At 60.6% G+C, this 27,945-nt stretch overlaps 10 protein-coding genes and 1 non-coding gene across 13 annotated transcripts; 2 read left to right on the forward strand and 9 right to left on the reverse strand.

Moving 5' to 3' along the window:
- Window positions 1-1,064: 1,064 nt before the first annotated feature.
- JDV02_007255 (uncharacterized protein) lies at window positions 1,065-2,489 on the reverse strand. The gene is made up of 2 exons (XM_047988731.1): window positions 2,443-2,489; window positions 1,065-2,372 (listed from the first exon to the last, which is right to left on the reverse strand). The coding sequence occupies exon 2, from the start codon at window positions 2,238-2,240 to the stop codon at window positions 1,407-1,409; it is 834 nt and encodes a 277-aa protein (XP_047844729.1). The 5' UTR covers window positions 2,241-2,372; window positions 2,443-2,489; the 3' UTR covers window positions 1,065-1,406.
- Window positions 2,490-3,440: 951 nt separating this feature from the next.
- JDV02_007256 (uncharacterized protein) lies at window positions 3,441-4,634 on the reverse strand (the record flags this gene model as incomplete). Its single annotated transcript, XM_047988732.1, has 2 exons — window positions 3,441-4,435; window positions 4,505-4,634. The coding sequence occupies 2 exons, from the start codon at window positions 4,632-4,634 to the stop codon at window positions 3,441-3,443; spliced, it is 1,125 nt and encodes a 374-aa protein (XP_047844730.1).
- A 3,836-nt stretch (window positions 4,635-8,470) lies between these two features.
- On the reverse strand, window positions 8,471-11,780 carry SSN3 ([Pyruvate dehydrogenase (acetyl-transferring)] kinase). 2 transcript variants are annotated; one of them, XM_047988734.1, is made up of 3 exons: window positions 11,630-11,780; window positions 10,870-11,571; window positions 8,471-10,267 (listed from the first exon to the last, which is right to left on the reverse strand). In XM_047988734.1, exons 2-3 carry the CDS (start codon window positions 10,958-10,960, stop codon window positions 8,823-8,825), a joined length of 1,536 nt encoding a protein of 511 aa, XP_047844732.1. In that variant the 5' UTR covers window positions 10,961-11,571; window positions 11,630-11,780; the 3' UTR covers window positions 8,471-8,822. The 2 variants fall into 2 exon arrangements, with proteins under 2 accessions (XP_047844732.1, XP_047844731.1); XM_047988733.1 differs by having other exon boundaries at window positions 8,471-11,571.
- A 150-nt stretch (window positions 11,781-11,930) lies between these two features.
- ARP2 (Arp2/3 complex subunit, actin nucleation center) lies at window positions 11,931-13,649 on the reverse strand. Its single transcript, XM_047988735.1, has 3 exons — window positions 13,519-13,649; window positions 12,896-13,330; window positions 11,931-12,802 (listed from the first exon to the last, which is right to left on the reverse strand). Exons 1-3 carry the CDS (start codon window positions 13,535-13,537, stop codon window positions 12,072-12,074), a joined length of 1,185 nt encoding a protein of 394 aa, XP_047844733.1. The 5' UTR covers window positions 13,538-13,649; the 3' UTR covers window positions 11,931-12,071.
- Window positions 13,650-13,941: 292 nt separating this feature from the next.
- DCG1 (dal80p-controlled protein) lies at window positions 13,942-15,346 on the forward strand. Its single transcript, XM_047988736.1, has 2 exons — window positions 13,942-14,306; window positions 14,545-15,346. The coding sequence occupies exons 1-2, from the start codon at window positions 14,181-14,183 to the stop codon at window positions 15,322-15,324; spliced, it is 906 nt and encodes a 301-aa protein (XP_047844734.1). The 5' UTR covers window positions 13,942-14,180; the 3' UTR covers window positions 15,325-15,346.
- A 75-nt stretch (window positions 15,347-15,421) lies between these two features.
- On the reverse strand, window positions 15,422-17,141 carry HGT20 (Bifunctional purine biosynthesis protein PurH). The gene is made up of 2 exons (XM_047988737.1): window positions 16,989-17,141; window positions 15,422-16,879 (listed from the first exon to the last, which is right to left on the reverse strand). Exons 1-2 carry the CDS (start codon window positions 17,091-17,093, stop codon window positions 15,440-15,442), a joined length of 1,545 nt encoding a protein of 514 aa, XP_047844735.1. The 5' UTR covers window positions 17,094-17,141; the 3' UTR covers window positions 15,422-15,439.
- Window positions 17,142-17,398: 257 nt separating this feature from the next.
- Window positions 17,399-18,456, reverse strand: JDV02_007261 (Glutathione transferase). Its single transcript, XM_047988738.1, has one exon. The coding sequence runs from the start codon at window positions 18,325-18,327 to the stop codon at window positions 17,602-17,604; it is 726 nt and encodes a 241-aa protein (XP_047844736.1). The 5' UTR covers window positions 18,328-18,456; the 3' UTR covers window positions 17,399-17,601.
- A 990-nt stretch (window positions 18,457-19,446) lies between these two features.
- Window positions 19,447-21,221, forward strand: MRF1 (Peptide chain release factor 1, mitochondrial). Its single transcript, XM_047988739.1, has 2 exons — window positions 19,447-19,617; window positions 19,705-21,221. The coding sequence occupies exons 1-2, from the start codon at window positions 19,515-19,517 to the stop codon at window positions 20,976-20,978; spliced, it is 1,377 nt and encodes a 458-aa protein (XP_047844737.1). The 5' UTR covers window positions 19,447-19,514; the 3' UTR covers window positions 20,979-21,221.
- On the reverse strand, window positions 20,924-24,273 carry JDV02_007263 (uncharacterized protein). Its single transcript, XM_047988740.1, has 2 exons — window positions 22,499-24,273; window positions 20,924-22,428 (listed from the first exon to the last, which is right to left on the reverse strand). The coding sequence occupies exons 1-2, from the start codon at window positions 23,218-23,220 to the stop codon at window positions 21,591-21,593; spliced, it is 1,560 nt and encodes a 519-aa protein (XP_047844738.1). The 5' UTR covers window positions 23,221-24,273; the 3' UTR covers window positions 20,924-21,590.
- Window positions 24,274-24,947: 674 nt separating this feature from the next.
- On the reverse strand, window positions 24,948-25,063 carry JDV02_010896. Its single transcript, XR_007157346.1, has one exon. It is a non-coding gene; the product is annotated as a 5S ribosomal RNA (ribosomal RNA).
- A 945-nt stretch (window positions 25,064-26,008) lies between these two features.
- Window positions 26,009-27,920, reverse strand: PMU1 (putative phosphoglycerate mutase pmu1). Of its 2 annotated transcripts, XM_047988741.1 has the most exons (3): window positions 27,466-27,920; window positions 27,156-27,374; window positions 26,009-27,011 (listed from the first exon to the last, which is right to left on the reverse strand). In XM_047988741.1, exons 1-3 carry the CDS (start codon window positions 27,637-27,639, stop codon window positions 26,241-26,243), a joined length of 1,164 nt encoding a protein of 387 aa, XP_047844739.1. In that variant the 5' UTR covers window positions 27,640-27,920; the 3' UTR covers window positions 26,009-26,240. The 2 variants fall into 2 exon arrangements, with proteins under 2 accessions (XP_047844739.1, XP_047844740.1); XM_047988742.1 differs by having other exon boundaries at window positions 26,009-27,374.
- Between the last annotated feature and the right edge of the window lie 25 nt (window positions 27,921-27,945).

A 27,945-nucleotide genomic window follows, 5' to 3' on the forward strand; every position in this document is an offset into this window, starting at 1 on the left:
GAGACGGCGGCGACGGGCACAGCGCACGGGCGAAGCGGTTTCGCCCTTGATGCAACAAGCGAGGACTACGAGAAGGCAGCCGAGGTGGGCCGCGGCAACAACGATTGGCGACGCAAAGACGTCGTGCCCGGCTCACTACTACTCTTCATTCGCGGTCTGACCGCGTTCCCTGGCTTCCTTTCCCCCCAAAGCAAAATTGCGTTATTGCAGCTCGACGATTCTCCTCATGCGTGCCCTACGTTTGTTGTTTTCATTCTTCTTTCTCTTTTTGGTCGCTATTGATGCTTTTCTCGTTCTTTTTCTTTTGTCCCAAATACCCGCGGAGACGCAACGGAGGCGCCGTGAGATGGCCAGGCGCATGTCATGTATCTGTGTGTGTGTGAGTGTTTGTTTGCGTGTGGCCGGCGACGGCGTCGACGGCTCCCCTCCTCCCCCCTTGGCCCGAAACTGCCCCAACACCCCTCGTCTTGGATGGAACGATGGACAGCCAGCGGTTCAGCTCTTGTTTTACTGTTGTGTGTGCGTCCCGCGTCTGCAGGCGCCTGGGTGGTTTTGCCTAGGCGGAGCGGGAGAGTCGAAACGCGACGGAAGCGAAGGGGTGGCCCGCTCCGCTGTGAAACGAAACAGTCGCCGCTGATGTGTCGGACTGACAACGGGCGCGCGGTCGGAAGGCCCCGTGGGGAGACGGCGCCTGGTGCGTGCGTTGCCTCCCTCCATGCACTGCGTGCACGGCGCGGCGAGGGATTTGCCGAGGGCGCGTGCGTATTCGGGGAAGGGGAACAAGCCGTTGGGCCCGACCGGCTGGAGAGAGCAATACGACGAGACACAACGGATGGATGCGAGGCTGGCGTGCATTTTGGGGCAAGGTGTGTGTGTTCTTGGGAGTGTGCTGGACGTTCGCAGTGAGCGAAAGCGGCGGTGCCTGGGCGGTCCCCCTTCCCCCGATAGAGGGGGAACACGGAATCGGGGCGAGCACGAGGTAGGGAGTGAGAATGGGAAAGGGAGCGAGGGAAGAAGCGCTTGAGAGCAGCGTCATGTATCACATGCATGATACCGACACTACCACCACCACCACCAACCTTGACTACTACCACGCCACGGCCGCTACCCATGGAACTTAGTTACTACTACCACTACTAATAATAACGACGACGACAACATGGGTACTGGACGCGCCCAAGTGGCCGGGCCGCCGTATCGTGGGGATGGGTTTGTTGCTCGTGAGATTGCATGTATCGACTGCTGGTGCTGGTGCTGGTGCTGCGATGGTGCCTCCACGCCATGCTCCTGGCGTGATGTCTTTTATATCACTTTTCCTAAAGTCTAGAATACGCTATTGCTCACATTAGAAAGACGAGCGGGGTGATGACCTTTGGAGTCGTTCCATAGATAAGGAACCCCCCCCTTCATAGTAAACGCTGGTTCACCCAAGCTCCCGAATCACAGATGGTCTCCCGCGTGACAGGAAACCCGGCCTCCGACGAATTCTGAATCGTCGCCCCGAAGCACTGCCCCGGCCAATCCGGGTCGCCGATGTCGTTGCGCCAGCACACGCCGTTGCAGGCGTTGCTGGTCCCGGCGGCGATCTCGGTGCGGTTCTTGACGTTGAAGGCGACGCACAGGTCGATGCAGTCGTTGAGGCTGCTCGTCCTCTGGTTGACCACGTTTCTTCCACCGGCACCGGCGGACCATTGGAAGGAGGCGTTGCAGAACTTGCGGAACTGGTACGCGGTCGAGCCGAGGGCGTTGTAGATGGTGTTGTTGGAGGAGGGGCAGTCGCGGTAGAGGGTTTGGGTGGGGTTGGCTTGCGTGGTGGTGGTGAGGATGGTTTTGGTTGGCTGGTCTCGCGCGGTTGGTGTCGTAGACGACGATGGCACATCGCTGGTGTTGTTGTTGTTGTTGGTTTTATCGCTGTCGTTGTCCTTGGATCGGGCAGCCTGCGTACCGCCAACGGCGCCGCCTACTACAGCGACAAGGACGACGACGGCCAGAACCAAGGCAAGCCAAAATGCCTTTTGTCGTGACAGCCCGCATATTGTGCGCTGGTGGGACGGTTTTTGCGAGCTTGCGAGCTCGTGCTGGTGATGCGGCTCAGTAGACAGTTCCGCGTGGGGCAGCGTCCCGTTGTTGTAGTGCGCAATCTTCTCCTCATGATATGCCTCGGGGGTTGTCAAGTCGGGGGCGACTTCGAGGTCGGAGTAGTATTGCCGTGACATGACGACGCGTGCGTGCGGTGCCATGCGTGCCACCAGACGTCAAGTGCCCGCCCGCCTCCCCGCGACCCTCGGTCGGGTGGGAGAAAGAAAAGGGTTTGAGATGGGGACAACTTTGCCCGCTGACAGGCGTTGGTGTCATGTTGAATCATATATATACTGTATATGTATATTTATAATTATATTCAGATCGGGGGAAGGGGGGGGGGGGGGGAAAGGTGTGCTGTGCCTTTACGCTGACATGCATGCATGCAGTGCTGCTGGAAGCCAGCCAGCCCCTGGGCGGCTAACGACGGACCACCCAATAAAGAGACAAGTCGGCTGGCTGGCTGGAGAGCTTTTTATTATCAACCAAATCAACGATTGGGACGGGCGGGTGAGCTCGATGCTACCTTACCTACTGCGGCTTTGTGTTGCGTTGCGTTGCACACGGCAGGCGGGCATAGCTTTTTTTTGGGGGGATATGTGATTCGACTGCGGCCCTCCTGGCCTCTAATAAGGGCACCAGAAGTAGGTGCAGGGATCCTCCTCCTTATTAGCGCCGGCGGCAAACCCGGCGGCTCCAGGTCAAACACCCATCACGCTCTCTCTCTCTCTCTGCCTCGAGGACTGCAACCCACATGCAGACAGAGGTCATGGCCTCTAACGCTAGGGGGGTCATGTCATCGCCACGGCCGAGGCGAGGGCCGGTTACATATAGCACGGCATCTCGTCCTCAAAAGCATACTTGGGGAATAGAGATACTAAGCCACCCTCTTTTCTTCTTCATCCGCCTACTAACCAACCTTGCTTGCTACAAAAGTTAAACATTTGAAAGATGATACAGGCGTGGGAAAGCAGCAGCCCGTGATTTACGGTATGGCTTGGGCCCTGATCCACGAGCTTGATGTAAATTGAAGTCAACTTATTATTATACGTTGCCCGTCGTGAAACTGGGTGGAGACTTTCTTTCCCCTTCGTGCCGTCTGCCCTGCCCACCAACCGGGGGCAGGCATGCAGGCAGCCTGGTCACCGCCTTGTTGATGGGCCATATTAAGCGTTCGCGAGATTGAAGCCACGACGCAAACAAGCAGGCAAGCACCCTAGCAATAAGGAGCAAGCTCGCGATCAGTCAATGAGTCGCGATAGCATAGCTCTTTTTTGGTCCTTGTACATGAGAACCAATTCCCCGTTCCTAACCTGTTCGAATATATGAATTACCCCATAATGTGGGTTGCCTACCACCACTCACTCCCATTTAAACCCAGAAGAAGGCCGCGGCCCCAAACCACTCTTCTTATAAGCCATATCAATCATCTTCATGTTGTTGAGAGAGTCACTGTGGTCAATCCAGAACCTTGCCTTGCGGCCTTTGATGCGGTTCACAAACTCCTCTAACTGGTAGCGATACGACATCCACCACACTTCACCAGGAAGGTCACGATATTCACCGCCAGCTTCTGCAAAAGAGTAAGCCTTGCGAAAATAACTCTCGCTCCATTGCTTCGTTATCTGGCCGTTGTCCTTGTTTCGGATTTCGAAAGAATCAAGAACATCGATGCGGTGCCAGGCTACTGCCTGAATGTAGCCATGAAGAGTTACCTCGCGGACACGTAGCTTCTCCTGGGTTTTGGGCAGTGTTGCGTCAAGAACGCGGACCGGCCGGGTCTTCACGCGAACGTGCGAAGGCTTCCAAGCGGTCTTGCCACGCAGCGTGCTCCTTGCCTCGCCGATGCCGCCGTTAGGGAAGCGGAACTTGGCCTCAAAGGCCCAGTCACACTTGTCATGAACGCCGTCAGTGAAGTGGTTGGTGGTGCATTCGGTACACTCCACTGGCTCGGAGCCGAAAACGTGACGCATGGCCGCGAAACTATAGCAGCCCATCGCCATGATGCAGCCACCTGCAATATTGAAATTGAAGTGAATGTCTTCTTTTGAGGTAGCCCACCACGGGATCATCGAGTCGGTATCGAAATGAACCACATCCACTGGATCGATGAGGGATTGGAAGAGAATCCAGGAGGGATGGAAGCGGTTGTGGCAGGCCTCCATAAGAATAGGACCGTTGCCACCAGACATTTCTGGCAGGCTGAAGAGGATTTCAGCTTCTTCTGAATTTGATACAGACGGCTTTTCCAGAAGGACATGCTTGCCAGCACGCAGGGCACGAACCGCCCACTCGAAATGAAGGCCGTTTGCAAGAGGCACTAGTACCGCATCGATATTCGGGTCGTCAAGAATCTCTGTAAAAACAGTTATATGTTAATTCCTTTCTGCAACCAAAGTAGACAAACATGGCATTGTAGGCCTACCCTGGTACGAGCTCTTTACTTCTGGGACGCCTTGCGATTTCGCAAATGCCTCGGCTCTCTCGCGACTGCGTGCAGCCACGGCCTGGACGACAACTTCGGGGTGGGACTTGGCCGGGATGATGATTGCCATGGGGCTATGCGCTATCAGATCTTTGGGACATGTAGGAACACTTCTTCCCAGGGGACCTTACGCAATGGCTGCTGCTCCAAGGATCCCAAATCGAACAAGACCAGCATCGTGCTGCTTCTGCACACCAGGCGGACTGAAAGCCTGCCAAATACGACTGAATGTGGAACCCATTTCGTTTCTACAGGAGAATCATGGGTTGGTCGTTTTTAGATGCGGTTTAGCACAAAATGTTCCGTTTATTTATGCGCGCCAAGTTGATAGTACTGGCAGTTGAATTCTCCCGGCATTTGTCACCCATTCCCGGAGCAGAGATGGACGGCATGACAACTGTCCGGGTTAGCCAATCAAGAGGTTGTGAAATCGCCGAACGGGATGATGGGGGCCGGGCCCAGTAGCGGAACATCTACAGACCAGCTGCGATTTTCTGGCGGTCGGACGGAACCACTCGAACGATCCGAGTGCCTCAATTGTAACATCTGTCGAGTACAAGTACCTGATAAGCCATGTACCCTCTGCGCTCGGCGATGTAGATCGGAATGTCGCCGACCAAAGCGAGGCATTGCCGTCACCCCTTCCTCTCCCCGCCCCCAGAGGCCCCCGCAGGCTAAGTAAATCAGACATTGTGAAATGCATTACCGAGAATGATGACAAGGTGGCGTAAAGTCTGCGGATTGAGCGTGATGAAAAAGATGTCATGATATTCTGGAAACAGGAGAAATACTATGCAACATACTGAATTTCACATTATTACCCGTAGAGATGAGCCTGTTGCGGTGATTGTCTACAAAGTTACGGCTGCTGACTGTAGCACTGATCGCAGCCGGTCAGCGTAGGCGGCAGTAGTAGCGGCTGCCATTGTATACTGTGGGCTGTGTAGAAGAAGAGAGATACAAGTGTGGGTAATTATAGCTCCAGTCTCTTGTTTAAACCCAACGACGATATCCAATGTGACTTGACTTGATGACTAGGCGCAAAACACGCGTGCCCGTATCATGACCGTGTCGTAAGCATAACCGTTTCAATGCCCGCGCTTTGAAAACAGGAGGTAACCCCATAGTATTGTTTGTTGTCAGCTACTGGTTCGTCATGCGCCGCAGATACCTCCCGAGCTAGTTTCGTCCTAGCCATACCCGTGAGGCGCTGCATTCTTTCATGCAAGAGGTCAAAAATAAGCGGCACGAACCTCAAAGGCACAAGGTCTGTTGAAGGCGTTTGAGCCGCTCCTGAACCTCCGTCTTCAGGTTCTCCATCGCCTGCTTCGTAGCAGTATCCGTAACGAACGGGTCGGGCTGGAGAGAACCCACAAGATCGGCCAAATCAATTGGTATCGTGGTAGATCGAAGTCGCTGAGAGGCTAAGCAGTGTTCAACAGCTTGATGCTGACGTTCGATGAGATATGTACAGAGCTGTATCACTGTGGCGAGGCTGATGATGCTTAGTATTAGCGAATATCCTTTGGAAAGCACGAAAATGGTGCTGCAGGTGAATTGGTAGTACATGTTCAGCGCGGGGCATAGGAGTATGAAGCGAACAAGATCGTAGTGTGGTTTGCTAACCGGATGTCGCCCACAACCTCCTTGGAATCGCTTTGAGCGTCGATCCCGGCCTCACGTTCTAGAGTGACGAGCACCGTGGAATAGACATTGAGGAGCGTTGTGTGACAGGAGACCAGCATGTGGCGGATAATATTGCTGCAGATGCTGAACGAGCCTCGGGATTCCGTGTATGGCTGGGATGATGAGGATGATGTCGATGATGTGGATGGGCCCTGAGGTATACCAAAGTATGGCGTTTCGCTAGCTGACGACATTACCGCCACCGCATTGACGGTAACGGAGGCCGTATCTGTTCCTGGGTTCGCTTGCACGTTACGCAGAATTTCTATCAGTTGATGAGATGCCGAGAAGACTCGGCGTAGTGTGGTGCTCGTGCCCGCGTTTGTCGTCTCGGTCGAAGGGGAAGAGGAGGGGAAACTCGCGGTACCTCGTGTGAGCGAATACGCTATCGACTCGAACGAGGTGTCGTCCATTAGAGGTCGTCGAAGGCTCTGACTTGGAACGCGTGGTGACTCTGGGAGTCTAGCTGCATGGTGGCTGGGACTATACAATGGGCTGAGCGAAAGGCTAAGCTGACCCAGTCGCGAACTCAAGCCGGCCAGGCCGGCAATAATGGTGATGTACTGGTTGGTGTTTCCCTCGTCACCGTCATCGAACGTCTGAACATGACTGGTGAAAGGTTGTGTAAGAGCTGACGGACTAGGTGAGCGTCCTTGTTGCGTAGGACCAGCGACGTCGTCATCGGCTCCGGCATCTCAAAGATCGAACAGGGACGACGAAGACACAGACTCCGGGTTGCTCCCGTCATTGTGCGAGACGTCCCAACTCGATGAATCCGCCGCCCATGGCCAAGGTATCTGGCAGTCTTTGTATTGCAGGAGATTCTTGGTGGCAGACGACGACGTAGTAGTCGTTGGTGGAACGGGCTGGAGGGGATCCGACGAGCCGCCTTTGTCACCGAGGCGAGTTCCAGATTGACCCGTCGTGCTTGTAGAGTGGCCAGTTGACTGGTACATGCTGGGTCGGCCCTTGGGCAAGCTTGAACTGTATGTACAAGGAATGCATTTGCGAAGGCATCTCTGGCACGGTTCCGCGCTGCTGCTATCGCTGCTGTCCGGCCGGGTGCAACGCAGCTTTTGTTTGTGGCACCGATCGCAAGAGTGGCGCATAGGCAGCATTAGCGCTGCACTCGACGTGGGTTTCACTCCCTCCATTGTCAACGAGGGTAAGAAAAACGCCCTTGTGCCGTGCAAGTCTACGAAGTACGGAGTGGTAGTTAGGTCGCCACCGTTATTAAAAAACTCCCCTGTTGAAGGAGCAAGCCCACCCGGCCAACATACATTCACCCCTGCAAAGCTGTTGGCTCTTGCACCGGAACAGCAGGGAACTCAATCTGCAGAAGGACGACCGAGAGGATGTTGTTGCTATATCTTAGCGGGGTCGTAATGCATGTGAGTGCCTGTCAGACGGGAAGGGTCGAGAAGCAGACAGCGGATCGAACAGCTCAGGCGTTGCGCCAGTCTCGGGCCAACAACATTCACGCTGTAGCCCCCTTCCGATGGACTCTCTGCAATCATCTGGTCGTCTTGCTCCATGGCATCCCCCAGACCGGCCCCTGTGGACCCATTCGGCAAGCGATCGCATGTCGTGCATGAATCCGACAAGCACGGATCTTTTCTTCTGGCCCAGCCAAATGACCGGTTTGTCTGCCGTTTCGCCAACAACGAGACATGGCGTAATGGTTGTCCGGATGAACGTGCTAGCTGCCAACACTCCGAGTAAGGTGTCTAAAGTATGGCATGTGCGGACGCGAAATAACAGTCCCTTTGGGATGGTTACTAAAGACCTGGACCTTAGACATTCTGAGCTTTCACCTCCGGATAGACAGTGGATGAGCAGTACAGTGAAGGATGATGTGATACGAGGGTATGTGGCTCGCGACGGGGAGTCGTAGTGCTAGAGGTCACAGTGACGAACGAAATCTGAAGCCCGTCACAGAACAAACTCCCTTTGCGCTACACAGAACGGCTGCCAAACTTGGCTGTGCACTCGGGCAAATCCATGCTCCGTTATGTGTCTGATGGATGTTCACCTGCATGTACGACGGGGCAACCACCTTGTCCCTACCAATAATAGCAGCACGGCTACAGTTCGGTGCCTCAGTGTTGCTTGTTGGATTTTGCGTCTGCGACGGGAGAATGAGGCATTTCTTGCTTGCAGGTGTGGTGTGATCCGCGTTCACGTTTGTGCCTGGCATAATAATAATATCATAGATAGTGCCTACTATATGCCCGCCGAGAAGCAAATCGACCTAATTGATGCCCCTCGACGCCGGTGAAACTCTTACCCGCCTTAAACGCCCGTGCAGCCCATTAAATAATGACAACGATGATAATAACGATAATAGCAACATCAACTCGCCGGCATGAGGAACAGAATGAATAGATGGAACAATAAAGACTCGCTGTCGTCGTCGATAGTGGTAGAGCTGGCATCCCTGGCCCATTGCCCGCGCCCCACCAACCGACGAGCGCAATAGAGCCATCATGTGTGACGGTGCTTCGAGCAACGATAATAAGGTCACGCGACTGAGCAACCCGGTCGGGCGACAGCAGGGCGCGGATCGACACGCTCAGTCCTTGACGCGCTTGCTGGGCCGCAGGAGCGAGTCGTCGGGCAGGCCGCTGCGCTTGGTGCCGGGGAGGCTGCTGGTACGGATGTCGTTGTCGTCCTGGCTGACCCTGCGGTGGGGGTACTCGACCTTGAGGCCCTCAAAGGCGTTGGTGGTGACGCGGTCGCCGGTGCTGAAGAGGGCCGACTGCAGGGCCTGGGCGGCAGTGAGGCGCTTGGACGGATCGTACTCGAGTAGGCCGGCGAGGAGGCGGTAGCCCTCGGGGCCGAGGGTCGTGAGCGGCGCGTTGGAGGAAGAGGAGGAGGCGGAGGTGGAGGTGGTTGACGAGGGCGGGTTGGTGGCGTTGGAAATGGTGTTGTAGTACCACTTTTCGAGATTGGAGCTGCTACTGCTGCCGCCACCGCCGCCAGCAGAGGGCGAAGACGTCGAGTAGCCGCGGCCGGATTGGTGATGGTGATGGTGCTGCTGATGGTGGTGGTGGCTGCTGTGGTGCGCGTGGGTGGTGGGAGACTGCAGGGTGCCGAGCTGGTTGTACTCGGGCATGGTGGGCAGGAGGGGCCACTTGTCGCGCGAGGGAAGGCCCATGATGTCGACAATCTTCTGCATCTGGTTGCGCTGAAAGGGGACCGTCTTCTTGCTGTCCATCTTGGCCTCCTCGCCCTTGAAGATGGGCCGCAGGGACAGCAGCTCGGCGAAGATGCAGCCGACGGCCCACATGTCGATGGCTGGGGTGTAGTGGTAGCTGCCGAGGATGAGCTCGGGGGCGCGGTACCAGATGGTGACGACAACCTTGTCGCCGCTGAAGAGCGAGTGCAGGGGTTTGTCGAAGCGGCGGGCGAGCCCCAGGTCGCCAATCTTGACCTCGCCGGCCGAGGTGACCATGATGTTGGCGGGCTTGAGGTCGCGGTGCAGGACCCACGAGGTGTGCAGGTACTGGCAGCCGTTGAGCAGCTGGAACATGATGCTCTTGACCGTGGCCGGGGGGATGGGGTGGCGCGGCTGCTGGGTGTGGTGGTGGATGATTTGCAGCAGGTCGTGCTCGGCGTAGTCGAAGACCATGAAGATGCACTTGTCCTCGAGGATGATCTCGACGAGGCCGATGACGTTGTTGTGGCGGAGCTCGGAGCAGAGGCTCATCTCGCGGATGGCCGACTGCGAGATGCCCGTGTACGAGATTTGCTCGCCCTCCTTGTCGGGCTTGAACTTTTTGATGGCCACTTCGGCGCCGACGAAGCCGCCCGCCGACGACGGTGCGCTGCTGCCATTGCCGCCGCCACTACTGGCTTGTGACTGTGACGATGTCGCGGGGGCGGCGGCACGAGTCGATGACGTGGTGCGGCTCACGGCCTTGTACACGCGCCCGTAGGTGCCGCTGCTTATGAAGCCCACGATGCGGTACTTTTCGGTGACGCGGGCGCGCGGGGTGAAGCCGGGGGAGCCCGTGTCTGGATACCTGTGAGTCGGTGACGACGAGGCGGACGAAGAGGAAAAGGACGACGCGGTGGAGAGGCGCGGGGGCCCGCCATGTCGCAGACGAAGCGGCATGGCGGGTGGAGGAAGGCAAGGGGAGGTGCAGGCGGTAATGCTATATCATGTCATTTTGTGGGCGGCGTTTCGTCGTGTGATGTGACGTGGGAACAAGGTAGGTTGAGGAATCGGCGAGGAAGCGAGCGAGGGTGAGTGAGATGAGATGAGGTGAAGTTGGCGAGTCGGGCCCAAACGGGATAAAAGGCAGCAGCACCACCATGATCCACCAATGCCCACTTGGACTCGGACCGCCCCCGGTCGTCGGGCTCGCTAACTGCTAGTACGTAGTACGGACGGACTACTAAAGTTACTAGTTGCAGCAATAGCAGAAGCAGCAGCACGTACGCCGATTCGGGACGGCCGCTGCCACTTACATCACAACATAGTACTCATGAGCCGGCGAGGAGAGGCGTCGCAGCGCAGGAACAGATGGGGGATGCAGTATAAACACAGAACAACAGCAGCAACAACAACAACAAGAACAACAGGGGAGGCCGTGACGAGTTCGATATATACGCACCCTCAAAGGCAGCCTGCACGCTCCGCTTCTGGCCATGCCCGACACGCGCTGCCGGCCCGCCAGAGCCCGGGCCCGACGCCGCAGTGCTCATCGATGCCGAGGCGGCTCGTCTCTCTGTGTTGGCGTTTTAGTGGTGGTGGTGATGTCGTCGTCAGTCTGTCTCTCTCTCCAGTCTGCCTCCCGTCTCGGTGGCCGGTCCCAGTCGTCGCCGCGATCCGTCCCCCGGTTCTGGGAGCAGCAAGCAGCTAGCTCGCAGGGCCGAGAGAGAGAGGCCCCTCTGTCTGCACTTCGGGGGCGTCGCCTCCTGTGAGGCTGTTCTAACCGGGACAGACGGCGGGCGTGAGCAGAGTTAGTTGCTAGTAGTACAGTATAGTCTGGCACTCAATCAATCAATCCAGCTGGGACTGCTCGCAGTGGAGAAACGGAACGACCACGGCCTCGACTCAAGTCAGGCAGCGAGCGAGCGCCCACGGGGGTGTGGGAGTTTAGACGATCGCGCCGCCGAATAGCGCGTGGAGTCTGTCGCGTCTCTTCTCTCCCTCACACTCTCTCCTTCACCGTCTCTCTTCTGTCTCGCTCGCTCTTTCGCGCAAGCGCACGCGACAGCGCGCCCGTCAGCCCCAACGGCGGCGCCAGCGACAGCAGCCAGCAGCAGCGGGGGGGAGGGAGGGAAGCGGGCCGCCTGCAGCGTGCGTGCTGTGCCTGTATCCCTTTATTAGCGGGCGGGTATGTACTTCGTACTGGGCAAGCAGTGGCGCACGTTCGTCGCGCACGCGTTCGCCGTCGTTGAGCACGCCGCCGACCGATGCTGGTGCTGCTGGTGCTGCGAAAAATAGCCCGCGATACCAAAAAGAAAAAGGTGATGGCGACGATGGACTGTGCATTTGGTGTTGACAGAGAGAGTTTTGAGCTTGGCTTGGGGGGTGGCTCTTGCCGTCTTGTCGTCCGTCCCTGTGAGGGCCGGCTTCGAACCTTGACGGCGGGTATGACTAAGCGTCCGTCCGCCGCGACTGAGACTGCGACTGATGGTTGGGCGGATGAATGGATCATGAATGGATGGATGGAGGTGCAACGCATTTATATTTCGCCATGCTCTGCTCTGCTCTGGACAACCCTCTTCGTCTGTCCCCGACATCGTCATCATCGTCATCCTCTTCTGTGACTCGCGGGAAAAGAAAGAAGAAGAAAAAGAAGCAGCATGGCTATCGCGGCCCCAGCTTCTCCAGCACACGCGCTCCCTGCTCCTCCCACTCCGCCTTGGTCACCCACATGCTTTCATTGTCCGCCATGATGTTGGCCAGCACGGCGCCGCCCAGAAACACCATGTGCCGCCGCCGCGGCGGGTCCTCTATCCGCACCTTGAACTTGCCCAGCCTCTCCGGGTCGCCGCGCAGGGCCCGCGTCAGCCACAGCTGCTTGAGTTCCTTCTCCAGCCGCGACGGCAGGCCCGGGTACATGCTGCTGCCGCCCGACAGCACAATGGCCTTGAAGAGCGACGCCCGGATGTCCACGTCGGCCGACTGGATCGTGTTGAAGAGGAACTCGCCCAGCCCTGGCGACTCGCTGTCCACCAGGTGCGGCTGGAAGAGACACTCGGGCGCCTCGAACCGCTCGCTGCCCACGCGAATCACCCGCCCGTCCGGCAGCGTGTAGTCCTCCACCAGCGTCGTCGTGTCCTCGCTCAGCCGCTTGTCCAGCTCCAGGTCGTACGACACGTAGCAGAGCTTCTCCTTGATCTGCCGCACCGTCTCGAAGTCGGCCGTGCGGTTGAGCGCGTAACCACGGCGCAGCAGCAGCTTGATGAGGTTGCGCGTCACGTCGCGGCCCGCCACGTCGAGCCGCTTCGTCAGGTGGTTGAGCACCACCGACTCGTACACGGGCACAATGTGCGTTACGCCATCGCCCGAGTCGACGACGACGCCCGAGCTGAGGCCTACAGAGACTCGAGTGTCAGTACGGCCCGGCCAGAACACGATGGTATGAGAGTAGTCCATGTCAACAGGTAAAGGAGGGGGGAGAAACGCACCCTGCGCGTAGAGTGCCAACACCGCCTGAATGGCCACGTACACACCCCCGAAGCCGTACCGGTCAAACATGACCTCGCACATTTGCTCGCGGTTCTTGAGCGGGTTCATGGGCGGCTCCGTGAGCAGAATCTTCTGGCCCTGCGTGTCCACCTTGAGCTTGTCGAAGAAGGTGTAGTCCCAGAGGTGCTGCATGTCGTCCCACTTCTTGACGATGCCGTTCTCCATCGGGTAGCTGATCTGGAGCATGTTGCGCGCCGCCGCCGCCTCGTCGCCGCACATGATGTCCTTGATGACCACATCTTCGGCGCCGCCAGAGCCCGAGAAGCGCTCCTCGGACCGCAGGATCGGCCGGCCGACGATGGACGGGAACTGGTGCTCGGGGAAGTTTTGCGCCGCGTAGCCGACCTTGAGGAAGCCGGTGCCGCCGTCGAGGACTGCGGCGACGGGGCGATCGAGTCAGCGAGGAACAGAGCAGGGCACGTCACGAGGGCTGGGTGAAGCGCGGCAAGGGAGCAGAGCTCGTCGTCGGCCACACGCGGGCGGCTGATGCCCCTGGGAGCAGCTCTGGGGGAGCTGTCTGCGGGCGGGCGAGCTCGCGGGCCGGGGGGTTCGGGAGACGTACCAATCGGAGGGGGGCCCATGGTGACCGAGTTGCTGGGCCGAGAGGGCGATTCAACGACCGCCTAGAGGAGTCGTGCCAAGTTTGCGCGTGCGCGTGCGTGCGAATGTGTCGTTGCGGAGGTGGCTTGCGAGTGGCAGGCCCCAAGCTCGAGGGTGCGGGATGTTGGTACGAAGCAGGACGTCGTCAGCAACAGGGCAGATGGGGCATGGCATGGTGGGGTCAGCATTGGATTGTCGTCAGAGGGGGGGGACGGGACCCATCCCCTGGCTCTGGGGGGGCTTGTCACTGCAAGTGTAGCGTCACGTGATGCGCTCACAACGGACGGAACCTGGGCCACCTGCTGGCGGACGGGACGGGAGGTAGGTGCCTATGGGAGGACTGTCAGTGGAGTCGCGCCCTGGCCGGCAGACTCACAGCAGGCACCTACAGTACCTAGTAACGTTAGGAACCCGCCGTAAAGGGAACCCCGACATCGCAGGCGCCGCACTGTCGGTCTTAGTACTTGTATAAGCGCCCTCGTCCTCCGCCCACGATATCTGGAATCCATCCCCCCTGTTGCCGTCGACTCGATACCATACCCCTTCTGCACAGCTCATGGCGCATTGCCAACATATGTCTTTCTGCGTTTAGGTATTGTTCTTCTTTCTCTCCAGCATCCCACAATGGCGCAACAGCAGCAGCAGACCGGCAGTCCTCCGCGGCCGCGGATCCTGCTCCTCAACCCCAACTCCAACACGGGCATGACCGAGTCCATGGCCGCCGTCGCGCGATCCACGCCCGTCTCGCCAGTACGATCTCTCTCTCTCTCTCTCCATTACTCCCAGCGTTCTTTTTTTTGTCATCCTGCCTTCCTTCATTTCTGTTTTCTTCTCTTCCTTTCTTCCACCTGTCATCATCTATCCTCCACATCCTCCCCTTTCATCTCATACTTGGCACAATGATATCAACCCCGCCGCCCGGGCACGAAGTAAGTTAAAAAAAAAAAAGCAAGGTCACAACTAAAGCTCTCTTTTCATCTCATCACAGTTCCTCGACATCGTCCCCTACACCTGCGCATCCGGCACCTGCCCCAGCATCGACAACCAGCACGACATCGACGCCAGCGCGCGGAGCATCTGGCGCGACATACGCGTCGAAAGGACCGTCGACCCGCGTGACTATGATGCCGTTCTCGTGGCCTGCTTCAGCGTCCATCCGCTCGTGCGCGAGCTCGCCGCTGCAGACGCCCTCCTTCACCTCCCCGCCCCTACCAACGAAGACGACCGCGGAGGTAGCAGTAGCAGGGCCCCGCCTCTCGTGACGGGCATCTTCGAGGCGGGCGTACACGCGGCCGTCACGCTCGTGAACAGCATCAGCGGTCGTGACGGTGACAGTGACGGCGACCGCGCGGCGCAATGGGGCATCATCACCACGGGCGAGTTCTGGGAGGCGCACCTAACCGAGGGCGTCGGCGCCGCGACGGCGGGGGGAGCGGCGCGGTTCGCGGGCACCTTCTCGACGGGGCTCACGGCGGGGCAGATGCACAGCATGTCCGCCGACGAGGTCAGGGAGCGGCTGGCCGTGGCGGCGAGGCGGCTGCTACTGCAGCAGGGGGGCGAAGGTCGCGGCAGTGGCAGCGTGCGGTGCATCGTTATGGGCTGCGGTGGCATGGCTGGGCTGGAGGACACGATTCGCGAGACGGCCCGCGAGCTGCACGGCGACGACGTGGCCGATGGGCTGTACATCATAGACGGCGTCAAGGCGGGCGTCATGTACCTGTACCAGGTGCTGGCGAGCAGAAAGATGTATAGCGCTCGCAAGTCATAGCTGAATAGCCAAAGAGAAGAGCAGCCGCTTATAAACAAGAACCTAAAAGACAACGCTTACACAAAATACCGCGCTCACGTCACGTAACCAACGGCGACCCAGACACAGCCAGCAGCTAGTCCAACCGCCGCGTCCTGCTCCAGACCTCGTCGGCGTCTCTCTTGCCCCTCGTCTCGGGCACCCGCCACGAGACGAAGACGGCCGACACGGCCGCCAGCGCGGCGAACAAAAAGTACACCCAGCCCTTGCCGCCGAGCGCGTCGTTGAGCGCCGTGTTGACAATGGGGAAGAACTGGGCGACGATAAAGGTCGCCACGTAGTTGGCCGCCAGGCACCAGCTCTGCGTCGCGCCCACGGCCTCCTGCCCAACCAGCTCCGACGCCATGATGAACGGCACGGGGCCTAGGCCGACGGCGAAAAAGGCCACGAAGAAGAGCACCGCAATGGCCGACAGCAGCTTCACGCCGTAGACGATGGCAAAGGCCAGCACCAAGGAGCTGGTGCCCTGGCCGATGATGGACAGCAGCAGGCACGTCTTGCGCCCGAGGCGGTCCGGCAGCGGCGAGCAGGCAATGGTCATGCCGAGGTTGACGACGGAGATGAGAATGGTGAGCAGCGCCGACGAGACCGGCAGCAGGTCGGCCAGCAGGGAGACCGAGTACATGATGATGCTGTTGATGCCGCAGAACTGCTGCGCCACCATGATGCCGACGACGGCGACAATGGCCGGCCGGTACAGCGGGTCGGCAACGACCTGCAGGAAGCCCAGGTGCACGGGGGCCTTGTGCGACCGAACCGACCTCGGTGACGAAGGCGCCGCGTCCGGTGTTGCTAGAAGGCCCTCCTCCTCGTCGTTGGAGCTGCGGCGCTCGTGGTCCCATGCGGCCGCCTCGCTCTGAATGTCGGAGCCCCTGCCACGGATGCGCTGCAGCGTGGCCTTGGCCTTGACCGGGTCCCCGTGCGCCGCCATCCATGCCGGACTCTCGGGCACGGCCAGCAGGCCGACAGCCTGGGCGAAGGCGACGCCGGCACCCGCGGCGAGGATCCAGCGCCAGGCGGCGCCGTGGCTGAGGAAGTAGCCCAGCGTCTGGGTGCCGAGGATGCCCACGTTGATGGACACCTGGGTCATGGCCCCGAACAGGCCGCGCTCGTCGGGCGGGGACACCTCGCTGATGTAGAGCGGGACAATGACGGTGGACGCGCCGGCGCCGAGGCCGGCGAGCAGGCGGCCGAGGGCGAGGAGCCAGACGCGGCCGGCAAAGGTCTCGACGACGGCACCCAGGACGTAGCATATGGCAGTGGCGCGCATGGCAGGCAGGCGGCCGCGGCGCGACGACAAGGGCCCCGCGCAGAGGGCGCCGACGAGCCCGCCGATGGTGAAAACGGAGGAGACGGTGGCGAAGGCGGCCTCAGTCATGGGGATGCAGTCGGGGAGCAGGCCGGTGGCGGGGGGCTCCTTGGGCTTGGAGGAATGGATCCACGAGACGAGGCGGGCGGCCGTCGAGATGGACGTTTTGCGGCAGGTGATGACATCTTGCGGGGCGTTGAGCTCAGCCTGGGGGAGGTGGGAAGTGTTAGCCGTGGAGACGGGATGAGCATGACGGTGTCGTCGTGGTGGTTGGTGGTCATGGGGGGACGATAGGTGGCCGCTGGCTGGCACTTACAAGATGGAAGCCAAACTGCAGGGGGCCGAGGGTGGCAATGACGATGATGGCGACGAGATAAAAGGTGATGTCGGAGAGGCACTGCCTCACGCCGCGGTTTGCCATGGCGTCGGCGGGCGGCGGGTGGTGCTGAGGGCAGCTGGTTTATGCGATGAGGTGGTGTAGATGCGAGGTTGGGTAGATGCAGCTTGGCGGCGGAGACGTCAGCTGTTCGTTGGGGCTGGTTCGTGAGTGGTGGTCAGTGGTTCACGGAGAGTGGATTGATTCCGGGCTACCCTGGACATGGCTGAAGCAAGTTGGGGACAGACGGACGAGAATATCAGGCACAGGCACGGGCAGAATCATAGAGCAAAAGGGAAGAGCAATTGCTACTTGTCAGCAAACCAATTGACTAACATGGTAGATGTTTTGTCGTGTTTTAGTGGTCTGTTTCATTATGCGTGCAAGCATCAACAACACCAACGCCACGCTCCCACTCTTCGTGATGCCTGCCTATATATACGAAGTACTGTGCGGTGTGCAGTGTATACACCTACCTCACCCATCACCCGTCTGATAACGTACCCAGCCCGTTCACATGATTCCCAATCTGCGCTGCAAAAGCCGGAAACCACTACTTGGCCAGGTCCTCGAGCACCTTCCTCCCGCGCACGCAGTCCTCCTCGTGGTACGGCTCCCTCTCCGTCTCGCGGATGCCCTGCTCGATCCACGCCCGCACGGCCGGGTGCGCGAGCAGCGCGTCGACGTAGGCCTGCGCTCGGGGCTCGTCGTCGAAGCGGATGCCGTACGTCTGGCAGCGCGACGCCACGGGGGCGAAGAAGGCGTCGGCGGCGGTGAAGGCCGCGCCCGCGAGGTAGGGCCCGCCGAAGCGCTCGAGGCCCTCGGCGAAGAGGGCGCCCAGGCGGGCCAGGTCGCGGCGCAGCGGCTCGCTCAGGGGGCGCGGCAGCTCGATGCGTAGGGCCACGTTCATGCTGCACTCGTCGCGCACGGCGGCAAAGGACGAGTGCATCTCGGCGGCGGCGCAGCGCGCAAAGGCCCGCGCCGCGCGGTCCGAGGGCCAGACGCCCGGGTGGCGCTCGGCGAGGTACTCGGCGATGGCGAGCGAGTCCCAGACGACGACGCCGTTGCCGTTGTTGTCCTGGTTGTTCGTGTTCGTGTCCGTGTCGTGCAGGCACGGCACCTTGGCCGACGGCGAAAAGGCCTTGAACTCGGGCTGCGCCTGGCCGGGCTTGAAAAAGTGCAGCTTCTCGTCAAAGGGGATGTCGAGTGCCCTGAGCAGGACCCAGGGCCGCATCGACCACGACGAGTAGCGCTTGTTGCCGATGTAGAGGGCGTACATGGTGTTGACTGATGACTGGAGTCTTTCGGACTTGAACAGAGAGAGCTGCTTTGAGAAGAGAAGCGAAGGGGGGTTTTGCAAGAGAGACCCTCCCACCCGTCAACGAGCACCGTCGTCTCTCATATACTAGTTACGGCCACTACCGCAAGCCATCGTCAACCTCTTCCGTCGTGGCTTGTGCACTAAATTAAACCACACCGAGTTTGTCAGCAGCAGCAGACGAAAAAAAAAAGGGCGGCGCCGCGCGCGCGCCCTCTTGTTGACGCCGGCATGTCTATCATGCGGGTCTGGGCTGGCGGGCGACAGACCGGCGGCGTTTTGGCCGCTTCGCGTCGGCACACGAACTCGCTCGGTTCTGCGGCCACGGGCGATACGAGCGGTGCATGGACATGCAGGTACGTAGAAAGACGACGAAAATGTCTTGACGTGAAAAGTTGGGACGAGGTTGGCGCTGCAGGGCCTGGCTCTTGCATGGCCGGCAAAAGAGTCACTCACACGCGCCCGGCCGGCTGGCCGACCGACTGACCACTGGAAGGAGCACAACGTACACCCGGACGGGGCCCCACTGCTCCGGTCCAGGCCCCGGCCCGGTGCCCGAATGACACGCTCGGGATGCTCGTCAAGCGGGCAAGCGCCTCAACGTCTCCAGTAGGCAAACGCTTCCCCGACGCTCTCACTTATTAGCCTCCGTAAGTGCTCAGCTTGCACGTACCCGCCTCGATGCCCGGGGCACGATGGGGTGCACCTATATGTCGCCCGACGCAGCGGGACTTGAGAAGATGATGGAAGCCCCGGTGCGCTGTGGTGCGCCTGTGGTAGGTGGGCTCTTGGAACGATACTCTCCAATGTCATCCACAATCACACAACAGCGGCCAGTACGCACTTGTAAAAGCTTGTTACTTGGAACTGGTTTCGATCAATTGAGGCAGGCAGATGAATACGTGGTATACTGTACAGTTCCCGTCTTGTGCCTGTTGATGGCGGTCCCCCTCTACCAGTGCAGTGCCTAATCGGGACACCTCTAAGTTACTCCACCCCCCCAGGACCCCTGGCGCCCTGGCCATCCACCCCCTGTCCAAAATATTTCCGCCGCCAGCGTCACCGACCAACCTTCAACCTCACCAACCATCACCCCATCACCACTCTCACAACCACCGCTTCTTTCCCGCCATTGTCGTCGAGCGAGCATGCTTGCGGCACCATGGATCTGCCGCAGCTGCGCCCGGGCGCTGCGCCGCTCCGTGCCGCGCCCCTTGTTTGCTCGCTACGCCTCCAGCAGCGGTTCCAATGGTAAGAGCTCTCTCTCTCTCTCTCGTTACACCTCCAGCGAGCAAACCTTTGTCGACGACGGCCGCCCAACTCCTGACACGCTCGCAGACACCACCACCGCCGCCGAAGCTGCAACGGCAGCCATGATCCCCCCCTCGGCTCTCGCCCCCAGCCTCCTCCGCCGCGCCCAGGCCCTCGTCGCCGAGCACGACGCCCTACAGCGCGCCCTCAGCTCCGGCGATGACGACGCCTACGCCTTCGACGCGGCCAAGGCCCGGCGCGCGGGCGAGCTCTCGCGCGTCGCCGCCGCCCTCGCCGCCTGCACCGCCGCCCGCGCCTCCGTCGCCGAGCTCGCCGCCCTCGCCGCCGACCCGCACGGCGCCGACCCGGACCTCGCCGCCATCGCCCGCGAGGACCTCGCCCCCGAGGCCGCGCGCCTCGACGCCCTCGAGCGCGCCCTCTCCGCCGCGCTCACCCCGCGCCACCCCTTCGCCCACCTCCCCTGCATGCTCGAGTTCAGGCCCGGCCCGGGCGGGCTCGAGGGCCGCTACTTCACCGACTCGCTCTTCAAGATGTACAGGGCGCTGTGCGCGCGCAGGGGGTACCGCGCCAACGTCCTCAAGTACGAGCTCGCCGACGCCGCGGGCGACCAGTCCTCGTCGGCGGGCGAGCTGCCCCTCCAGGAGGCCGTGCTCGAGGTCCAGGACCCGGGCGCGTACGACGAGTTCCGCGGCGAGGCGGGCATGCACCGCGTGCAGCGCATCCCCAGCACCGAGAGCAAGGGCCGCGTGCACACGTCCGCCGTGGCCGTCTGGGTGCTGCCGTCGTTTGCGGAGAATAACAACTCGGGAGGAGCCGAGGCCGTGGACGTCGACGACCCGGACAGCGACTTCTACGTCAACCCGGCCGACGTGCGCGTCGAGACGATGCGCGCGCGCGGCGCCGGCGGCCAGCACGTCAACAAGACCGAGTCGGCTATCCGGCTTACGCACGCCCCCACGGGCACCGTCGTGTCCATGCAGGACCACCGCTCGCAGCAGCGCAACCGCGAGGACGCCTGGAAGGTGCTGCGCTCGCGCGTCGCCGCCCAGCGCGTCGAGCGCCGCCAGGAGGACGCCGCCCGCCTGCGCAGCAGCGTCCTCAGCCGCGCCCAAATCACCCGCGGCGACAAGATTCGCACCTACAACTACGGCCAGGACCGCTGCTCCGACCACCGCGCCGGCGTCGACGTGCATAACCTGCCCGACGTGCTGGCGGGCGGGGAGACGCTTGACAGGGTCATGGGCGCGGCGAGGGAGTGGCTCGTCGCGCGCGAGGTGGAGGCTGTGGCTGCCGAGGAGGAAGCCAAGCAGCAGCAGCAGCAACAGCAGCAGAAGCAATGATTGCAGTGGCAGAAGCCAAGATCGCAACAGCAGAACCAATAATCGGGAGTAGTACAAGCAGTAGCGGCAACAGTAGCAGACGGCAGCTACCAAGGTAAAACACAACCCGTACCTACCTATACACATCTACGACTGCCAAAGCGGACATGATGTACAGCATTTCGCTCCTCATGTGCATGAAGAAACACCAAAAGTATAGCATGACGCTCATAGCGTCCACGCGTGCGTATATATGCATACATATAATACACAACCTGTAAGATAGTGTACATGAAGCCACTGGCACATCATGCCAGCCATCGATCCGAGTACCCGCTCCATGACTGCAAGCACGCACGCATGCGCCTGCAACCCATCCCTTGATAAACATGTCCCGCGAAGGTATAGGTATAGGTATAGTGTATGACTTGGAAGACCCCCATATATGCGCTCATGAACCCAAAAACAAAGGCAACAGAAAAACTCCAAGCCAGCTGCTAGCAATGTCGCCAAAAAGACATGAAATCGAGGAGACCTCACCATATAAAACTGACCAAAAAAAGTCACGCTCAAGACCAGAGAGCACACATGACGGGGAGTGTTGGGGGGGGGGGGGCGCACCTCCCACCGCCCTCACATGAGCCCCCCCAGCACCACCTTGCCGATGCTCGCCACCTCGGTGCGCACGTGGGACCGGCTGTGGTCCTCAAACTCCTTGACGACGCCCTGGACGATGATCTTGCGCAGGCGCGTGTCGGCCTTGGAGAAGAGCTCGGCGACGGGGCCGGAGCACTCGCGGGGCGTGGGCACGAGGGCGAGGAAGCGCGAGTAGCAGTCGATGAGCACGTCGCACAGCGTCGCAAACGTCTCGAAGAAGTCGGGCTCGAACGGCAGCGACGGCGTGAGCAGGTACGTGTACTCCTCGCCGGGGAGGAGGTCCGACTCCGAGGCGGCAAAATTCATGACGGCTGGGGCGCTGCCGCCCGCGCTGCCGCCGCCACCGCTCCCCGCGTGCGCGTACCCGTTGCCCGAGCCGCCGCCGTTGGACGAATTCCCCGCACCTCCGCCGCCACCGCCATTGCCGAAGCCGCCGGCCGAGCCACCGTAGTCGTCGGGGGAGTCGGCCGCCGAAGTGGAGCGGCGCGACTTGCCGCCGCCGGGACGGCGGAACATGTTGGGGAGGCGGGCACGGGTGAGGCTGACGGCAGCGGAGGCGGAGGAGGAGGCGGCCGAGGAGTCGGAGTGGTGAATCTGCTGGAAGGAGTCGAACTCGGAGAGTAAGGCATTGAGGGAGCGCAGGAACTCGAGCGGGGTGGAGGAGTAGAGGTCGTTGATGGTCGGGATGGAGAGGCCGAGGAGGAGGTAGTTGGTGGCCTTGCGGGCAAGGCGGCGGGGGTCGAAGCAGGGCATGCGGGCGAGGTCGGGCTTGTCGAAGAGGTACGTGTTGAACCAGTAGACGCGGCCTTCGTGACTGGAGAGAAAGGGGTCAGCTTGCGATACAATGCGCTCGAGTGAGGAGGGACGGGAGGCGGGGCGCTTACGCCTTGCGCAGGTAGTCGAGAGTCGATATGCGCTTGGTGGCCACGTCGGCAATGTGCTGGTGGATGGCGCTGGCCTCGCTGGGCTGCCACAGGGAGCTGGGCCCGGTCAGGGGCGTAGGTGGAGCGATCATGGCCATGCCGGAGGCGGAGGAGGAGGCCGTGGCGGAGCGGCTGTAGAGAGGGACGAAGCCCGGGGGAGCAGCGGCCTGACTTGCGTAGCTGATATTGCCGGTGCCGCCGCCGTCGGGGCTGACGGGACTGCGTCCCTGGCTCTGGCCCTGGCTATGGATCTTGGCCGCGGCGGCGAGAGCGTAGTCGGGCAGGGCGGGCGGGGCGGCGGCGTCGGTCACGACAGCGTTGGAGGAGGCGGCGCTGCCGACCGACGTGGTTGACGAACCCCTGCGACGGGCGGTCGGAGCGGTGGCGGCGGCGGCGGAGGAGGACGAGGAAGAGACGCCTAGGGAGACCTTGCGCGCGCCAAAGGAGGACTTGCGCGGCTCGCGGGCGAGGATGGGAACGGCTCCGGCCGAGGGCACGGGTGGCGGAGGCGACTGCGGCGGGAGATGTAGGGAGTCGACGCTGATGCTACTACCGTCGCGCGTGGTCGGACGCGAGGAGAGGGCGGAGGATGACGCGGGGGAGAAGATGGCCGAGTTGAAGAGGGGAGAGGTGGGCGGCAGCATCGGTGCCTGGGCGGCATGGTTGTGGTGTTGGTGCGGCATGGCGCCGGCGACGACGGGCGGACGGGGGTGTCGTGGTGGTGCGCTTCAGCGCGTGCGTACGCGCGCTGGGGGGCGTCGGTGGTGGTGGTGGTGGCCGACGAGCCGATTTCTCAGGGTTCAGCTGCGTGGCTCAAACCAGGGCGGGGGGTCCCCTCGTCGAGGTGCGCAAGGCGAGGCGAGGCAAGGCAAGGCTCGATCTCGGAATGTCCAATGCGGTGCGCGTGTGCGTCAGGGGTAATGTGGCGTGGCGTGCGTCTGTCTGTCTGGCGCTGATGTGGGATGGATTGGCGATTGGTGTTGCGGCTTGGAGGATGCCTGGATTCGGCTGGCAGGCCTGGCAGGGCAGGGCTGGTCTTCCAGGTTCCGGGCTGGTGTCTGCGCCGGCGCCGGCCGTCGCCCAGCTAACTAACTTGCGACCTAGCAAACTGTCCGCGCCAGGCGGGCTGGCACTGGCGCTGGCGCTGGTGATGCGATACGCTGTGCTGTGCCGTGCCGCGCTGCGCCGTGCGGGGACCAGCACGCACGGCGTTGGGATTGGAGCGGCACCCGACGCGCCCAATCTCCGCAACTGCTGGTGTACGTATGTATGTAGCCGCGGCAATCAATTGATCGGTGGCGGCTCAATTGGACGGGAGGATGCGAACGGGTTCGCTTGTTGGCTCGTGCGAACGTCTATTGCTGATCGTCTCGCCTCGATTCGGAGACGCTTGGTGGCACTACCGGGAAGCAGACCACGATGTGCAGCGGCTGCGAGGGTGTGTGGTGTGGGCTGTGGTGGAGGAATCGATTAACAGTACACGGCACCAGCGTGTGTGTGTGTGTGTGTGCGAGCGGAGGACAACAAGACGGACAAAAATATAGACGGAGAATCGGAAGAGGGACGAGGTCGGGAGAAGGAATCGCTCGCGTGTGTTGGCGGAGGAGAGAATGTACGGGAGGAATTGGAGAGGCGAGAGGAGGACACGTCGGAACGGAAGGGGACGGCGGAGGGAGGAGTGGACGGGAGGATCCGACATAGGAAAAGTCGGACCACACACACAGGGGGTTGAGGGGGGAGGCTAGGGAAGAAGCTTCCATCGTGGGGAGGGAGGGAGGGAGGGAAAGCGAGCGGCTTTGAAGGCGCGACATTCTGTTGTCGGTAGTATGGTGGTAGGTTCTTTGCGGCAGCTCCGTCGCCGTTGGGAGCCAGCCGATACGGGCCGATGTTCTTTTTGCTTTTGCTTTTGCTTTTGCTTTGGCTGCCGTTGCGCTCTCTCGCAGTCTTTGCCAAGATACCTACAGCTGCGTTCAATTGTCTTGTCATATTCCGTTGCGGCTGATTGCGCAGCCCGCCCCCCTAGGTATCATCAGGGTTGCAGGGCGCCTACTACTACGCGCTGGGCTGGCGCGGGAACTTGGCCGCCGCTATAGGGCGCGCGCCGCCCGCCCCGACCGACCGGCAGTTGCCATGCGCCAGCGGGGCCGAGGTCGTGTCCATTGTCGAATGAAGAGGCGCCTGATGCTACAGCAGGGGGGCCGCTCAGGGGGGGTGGGGGGCTTCTGGCAGCCCGTCTTGCCCGTCCACCAGGTACTAAAGTAGATAGTTACTTATTCATCCCAATGCCACCTGCCACTTCCATGCCTCAGTGGAGTGGAGGTGCGCGCTGCCGCTGCCATTGGTAGTGGTGCTGGCGGCGGCGGGCATCATCATCAGCAGTGCTCACTTAGTAAATAAGAAAAGACAAAAAAACATACAACAGCCGGTGTTCGCTGGTCGTCACCGACCCAACTACTAATCTGCCCCTTACCAGCTTAACTATGGGAGAGCGGACGGGATCCCGTGCTTTCTAGTAGGTATGGTCGTATGTGCTTAGTAGGTCAGAAAATTTAACCTATATTTTTTTCATTTTTCTGATTTCCTATACAAAGTTTATCCGAGCTATATTATTTAGTTTAGAATAATTTTAAGTAAACCTTATTATAGTTTTAGATATAAATAACTTTATTTCAAAATAATACTAATATTTTTTTTAAAAAGATTTTTATTTTAAAGCTTAAAAGGCTATATAGGGTCGATATATTAAGGGGTATTTAAGTTCGCTGCCTTTTAATGCGCTCCCCAACCGCTTATTCAATTTCTAGATTGGCATACTACTGAAAAAGTAGATGATACAACTATGGCGGAGACGACTTCACTTCACAGGGAGGCGGCCTCAACATGGAACGGCCGCGCGCAGGGTCGGTCTGTCGGTCCCCTTCGGACGCATCCGAGACGACGCCAACAATGGTCGGCTAGCCCATCAGGGGTCCCGTTCCTTGTTCGCCAGCTGATGAGTGAGACAAGGCCGTTGGAGTGGAAGCTTCCCGGCTGGTCCATGCGAGCTCGTCGACGACGGACCCTTGCAAATGCAAATGCAAATGCAAATGCACTCGCTGCCCCATGCTGCCGCGTTCCATGTGGTTGAGCGACATGTTCAGCGCGATGCCTACTTGTGTGTCAGGTTTATTCGGCACCTCGGATTGGAAGCCCCATCCCGTCCAGGCATTGGAAGGGAAAGAAGAGGCCATCTCGGCGTCTCCTCCAGCGTCGTTCTGACAACATCATGACCCGACCAACCCCACACGTGCTCTCTTCAGTTTGATTGATGCCCACCCGCCGTCCATGCGCTGCGCGTCCTTGTTGGCGCAGTCTCCGCCTGCCTGCCTGCCTGCCTGCCTGCCTGCCTGCCTGCCTGCCTGCCGGATGGTAATAAGAGTCAACAAGACTCGTGCCCCATGTGTCGTGTAACCTCCGCATCAAGTTACTCCATAGTATAAATTGTACGCAACGTTGCGGTGTTCCACCCGAGACATCGCATCGATGCCCCTTCAGCAAGTATCGTGTTCCCGTCGCACATCGCTGGCAGCGCTCAATGCATCCATCATCTAGATGACCGCACAGTTCTGCGATACAACAAAGCACCACATCGACCATACACGTATATGCTTGACAGACACATGTCCACCGACCCCCAATCCCCTCCCAGAACTCACAATGACCATCACATCTGCCTCGGCGATGGCGTCGACGTCGCACTCGCCGCCACCGCCGGTATCCCTCCCGAGGACGACGTCGTCGAGCACACGCACCCCTGGCCCGCGATGCTCGTCACCGGCGGCGCCGTGCACGTCGCCTCAAACGTGAACCCCGGCGCCGTCGTCGTCGGCGTCTGACCCCCCCTCGCCACCTCGGCGCGCACCAGCACGGGGATAATCTGCCCCGTGCCGAGCGAGAAGGCGCGATGCCCCAGCACCGCCAGCAGCGAGGCAATCTCCCCGCTGTGGCTCGTCACGCTCAGCCACGTCCCGTCGTCGTGCGTAAACACGTCGTCCAGCACGGCCTTGCTGCGCGCCCGCTGGTGCGCCTCCGTCTCGCCCCTGCTGCGCGGCGCGCCCCCCTGCCACAGCTCGTCCTCCTCGGTGAAGCCCTCCTCGAAGCGGAAGCTCGCCGGCGCGAACGCCCGGATCGCGCCCCGCGTGCTGCGCCGGTCGCACGTGTGGATGCTGATGCCCTCGCGGAACAGCTCCTTGATGGTCGGCCGGAACGGCGCGCTGCCGGGGGGGAGCCGCAGCGACGAAAAGGTCCCGTCGGCGGTTTGGATGCACCGCTTGAGCGGCGACGAGTAGTACGAGTCGAAGGCGGGCATGCCGTGGTCGTGCAGGCGGCTGGCGAAGTAGGCGTTGGCGCGGCTGGCTTCGGCCGCCCCCTGCGCCGTGAGCAGCGGGTCGGCCCACGTTGCGGTGCCGTTGCCGTCGAGCTCGGCCCAGTAGCACTGCTCTCCATGATGATCATCAGCATCAGTACGGTACGGAAACATGAGTGGTGCTGCGATGGATGGTTATCGAGATCAGTGATGGGGAGGAGGGCCCTGGCGACGACGAGCTTGGTTGGCCTCATGAAAGCGTGCCCAACTCACGTTCCACGCCGGCGTGCCATAGTACGACTCGGCCACGTTGTGCCAGCCCTGCCCGTGGCGCCCCATGACGAGCACCTTGTACCGCGTGCGTCCGTCGTTGCGGCAGTGGCCGTTGAGGTAGTTGACCCAGCGGGCGAAGCGCTGCCACTGTGTCTGATGGCTCTGGCCCCAGCCGTCGGTGGGATATGTGCGGTTCAGGAGGCCAAAGTTCCAGGCCGCCTGTAGATGGAGGGAGACCAGTGGCAGTCAGTCAGTCATCTTTTCTGTCCTCGGACACTTGTCTCCTCTTCCCCTCTGAGGCGGTACGCACATAGTCGAAGCCGCTGGGGTTCGTCGTCGGCTCGTCCTGCAAAAAGTAGCCCGTAACCGTCGAGTAGCGGATCGTGGCCCCGTCCCCGTCGGCCTCGTGCCAGCGCGCCGTGGCCCCGGACGCGGCAAGGCCCAGCGCGGCGGCGGCGGCGGCGGCGAGCGTGTTGGTTTTCATCTCGCGGTGCTGTTGTGCCGTGCGTGCGTGCTTCTATGTACTAGTTAAGTTATGGCGGGAGGGAGGGTGCGGGGTCGAAGCTGGTGAGTGAGGGATGTCTCGGGCGAGGCGGCGTTGATGAGGGGGGAAGAGATGCGCGAACCACCGATGAACTGGCGTTGGTCTGTCTACGGCAGCACTTGAAGCTCAATACGTAGTCGCATCCTGCCTCCTTCAATGCCCCGGCTAATTCTGGATGGCAGCCGGAAATCGATCAGTTGCGATGCCGCGTTCCTTGTTTCCAATACTAACGTTGCAGTACTAGCT

Source organism: Purpureocillium takamizusanense, chromosome 6 (genome assembly GCF_022605165.1).
Source record: "Purpureocillium takamizusanense chromosome 6, complete sequence".
NCBI lineage: Eukaryota > Fungi > Ascomycota > Sordariomycetes > Hypocreales > Ophiocordycipitaceae > Purpureocillium > Purpureocillium takamizusanense.

What these genes read in the sequence shown, in the direction of transcription:
- SSN3 (XM_047988733.1), bottom strand. Translation starts at nt 10,367, where the DNA reads ATGCCGCTTCGTCTGCGACATGGCGGGCCCCCGCGCCTCTCCACCGCG.
- PMU1 (XM_047988741.1), bottom strand. Translation starts at nt 27,639, where the DNA reads ATGAAAACCAACACGCTCGCCGCCGCCGCCGCCGCCGCGCTGGGCCTT. An exon ending in ACCCCAGCGGCTTCGACTAT is followed by an intron (nt 27,375 to 27,465) that starts GTGCGTACCGCC and finishes CTCCATCTACAG; the next exon opens with GCGGCCTGGAACTTTGGCCT. An exon ending in ATGGCACGCCGGCGTGGAAC is followed by an intron (nt 27,012 to 27,155) that starts GTGAGTTGGGCA and finishes CATGGAGAGCAG; the next exon opens with TGCTACTGGGCCGAGCTCGA.
- DCG1 (XM_047988736.1), top strand. Translation starts at nt 14,181, where the DNA reads ATGGCGCAACAGCAGCAGCAGACCGGCAGTCCTCCGCGGCCGCGGATC. An exon ending in GATCCACGCCCGTCTCGCCA is followed by an intron (nt 14,307 to 14,544) that starts GTACGATCTCTC and finishes ATCTCATCACAG; the next exon opens with TTCCTCGACATCGTCCCCTA.
- JDV02_007255 (XM_047988731.1), bottom strand. Translation starts at nt 2,240, where the DNA reads ATGGCACCGCACGCACGCGTCGTCATGTCACGGCAATACTACTCCGAC.
- JDV02_007261 (XM_047988738.1), bottom strand. Translation starts at nt 18,327, where the DNA reads ATGTACGCCCTCTACATCGGCAACAAGCGCTACTCGTCGTGGTCGATG.
- MRF1 (XM_047988739.1), top strand. Translation starts at nt 19,515, where the DNA reads ATGCTTGCGGCACCATGGATCTGCCGCAGCTGCGCCCGGGCGCTGCGC. An exon ending in CTCCAGCAGCGGTTCCAATG is followed by an intron (nt 19,618 to 19,704) that starts GTAAGAGCTCTC and finishes ACACGCTCGCAG; the next exon opens with ACACCACCACCGCCGCCGAA.
- HGT20 (XM_047988737.1), bottom strand. Translation starts at nt 17,093, where the DNA reads ATGGCAAACCGCGGCGTGAGGCAGTGCCTCTCCGACATCACCTTTTAT. An exon ending in TGCAGTTTGGCTTCCATCTT is followed by an intron (nt 16,880 to 16,988) that starts GTAAGTGCCAGC and finishes CACCTCCCCCAG; the next exon opens with GCTGAGCTCAACGCCCCGCA.
- ARP2 (XM_047988735.1), bottom strand. An exon ending in GTTGGCACTCTACGCGCAGG is followed by an intron (nt 12,803 to 12,895) that starts GTGCGTTTCTCC and finishes GAGTCTCTGTAG; the next exon opens with GCCTCAGCTCGGGCGTCGTC.
- JDV02_007263 (XM_047988740.1), bottom strand. Translation starts at nt 23,220, where the DNA reads ATGCCGCACCAACACCACAACCATGCCGCCCAGGCACCGATGCTGCCG. An exon ending in CTCGACTACCTGCGCAAGGC is followed by an intron (nt 22,429 to 22,498) that starts GTAAGCGCCCCG and finishes CTTTCTCTCCAG; the next exon opens with TCACGAAGGCCGCGTCTACT.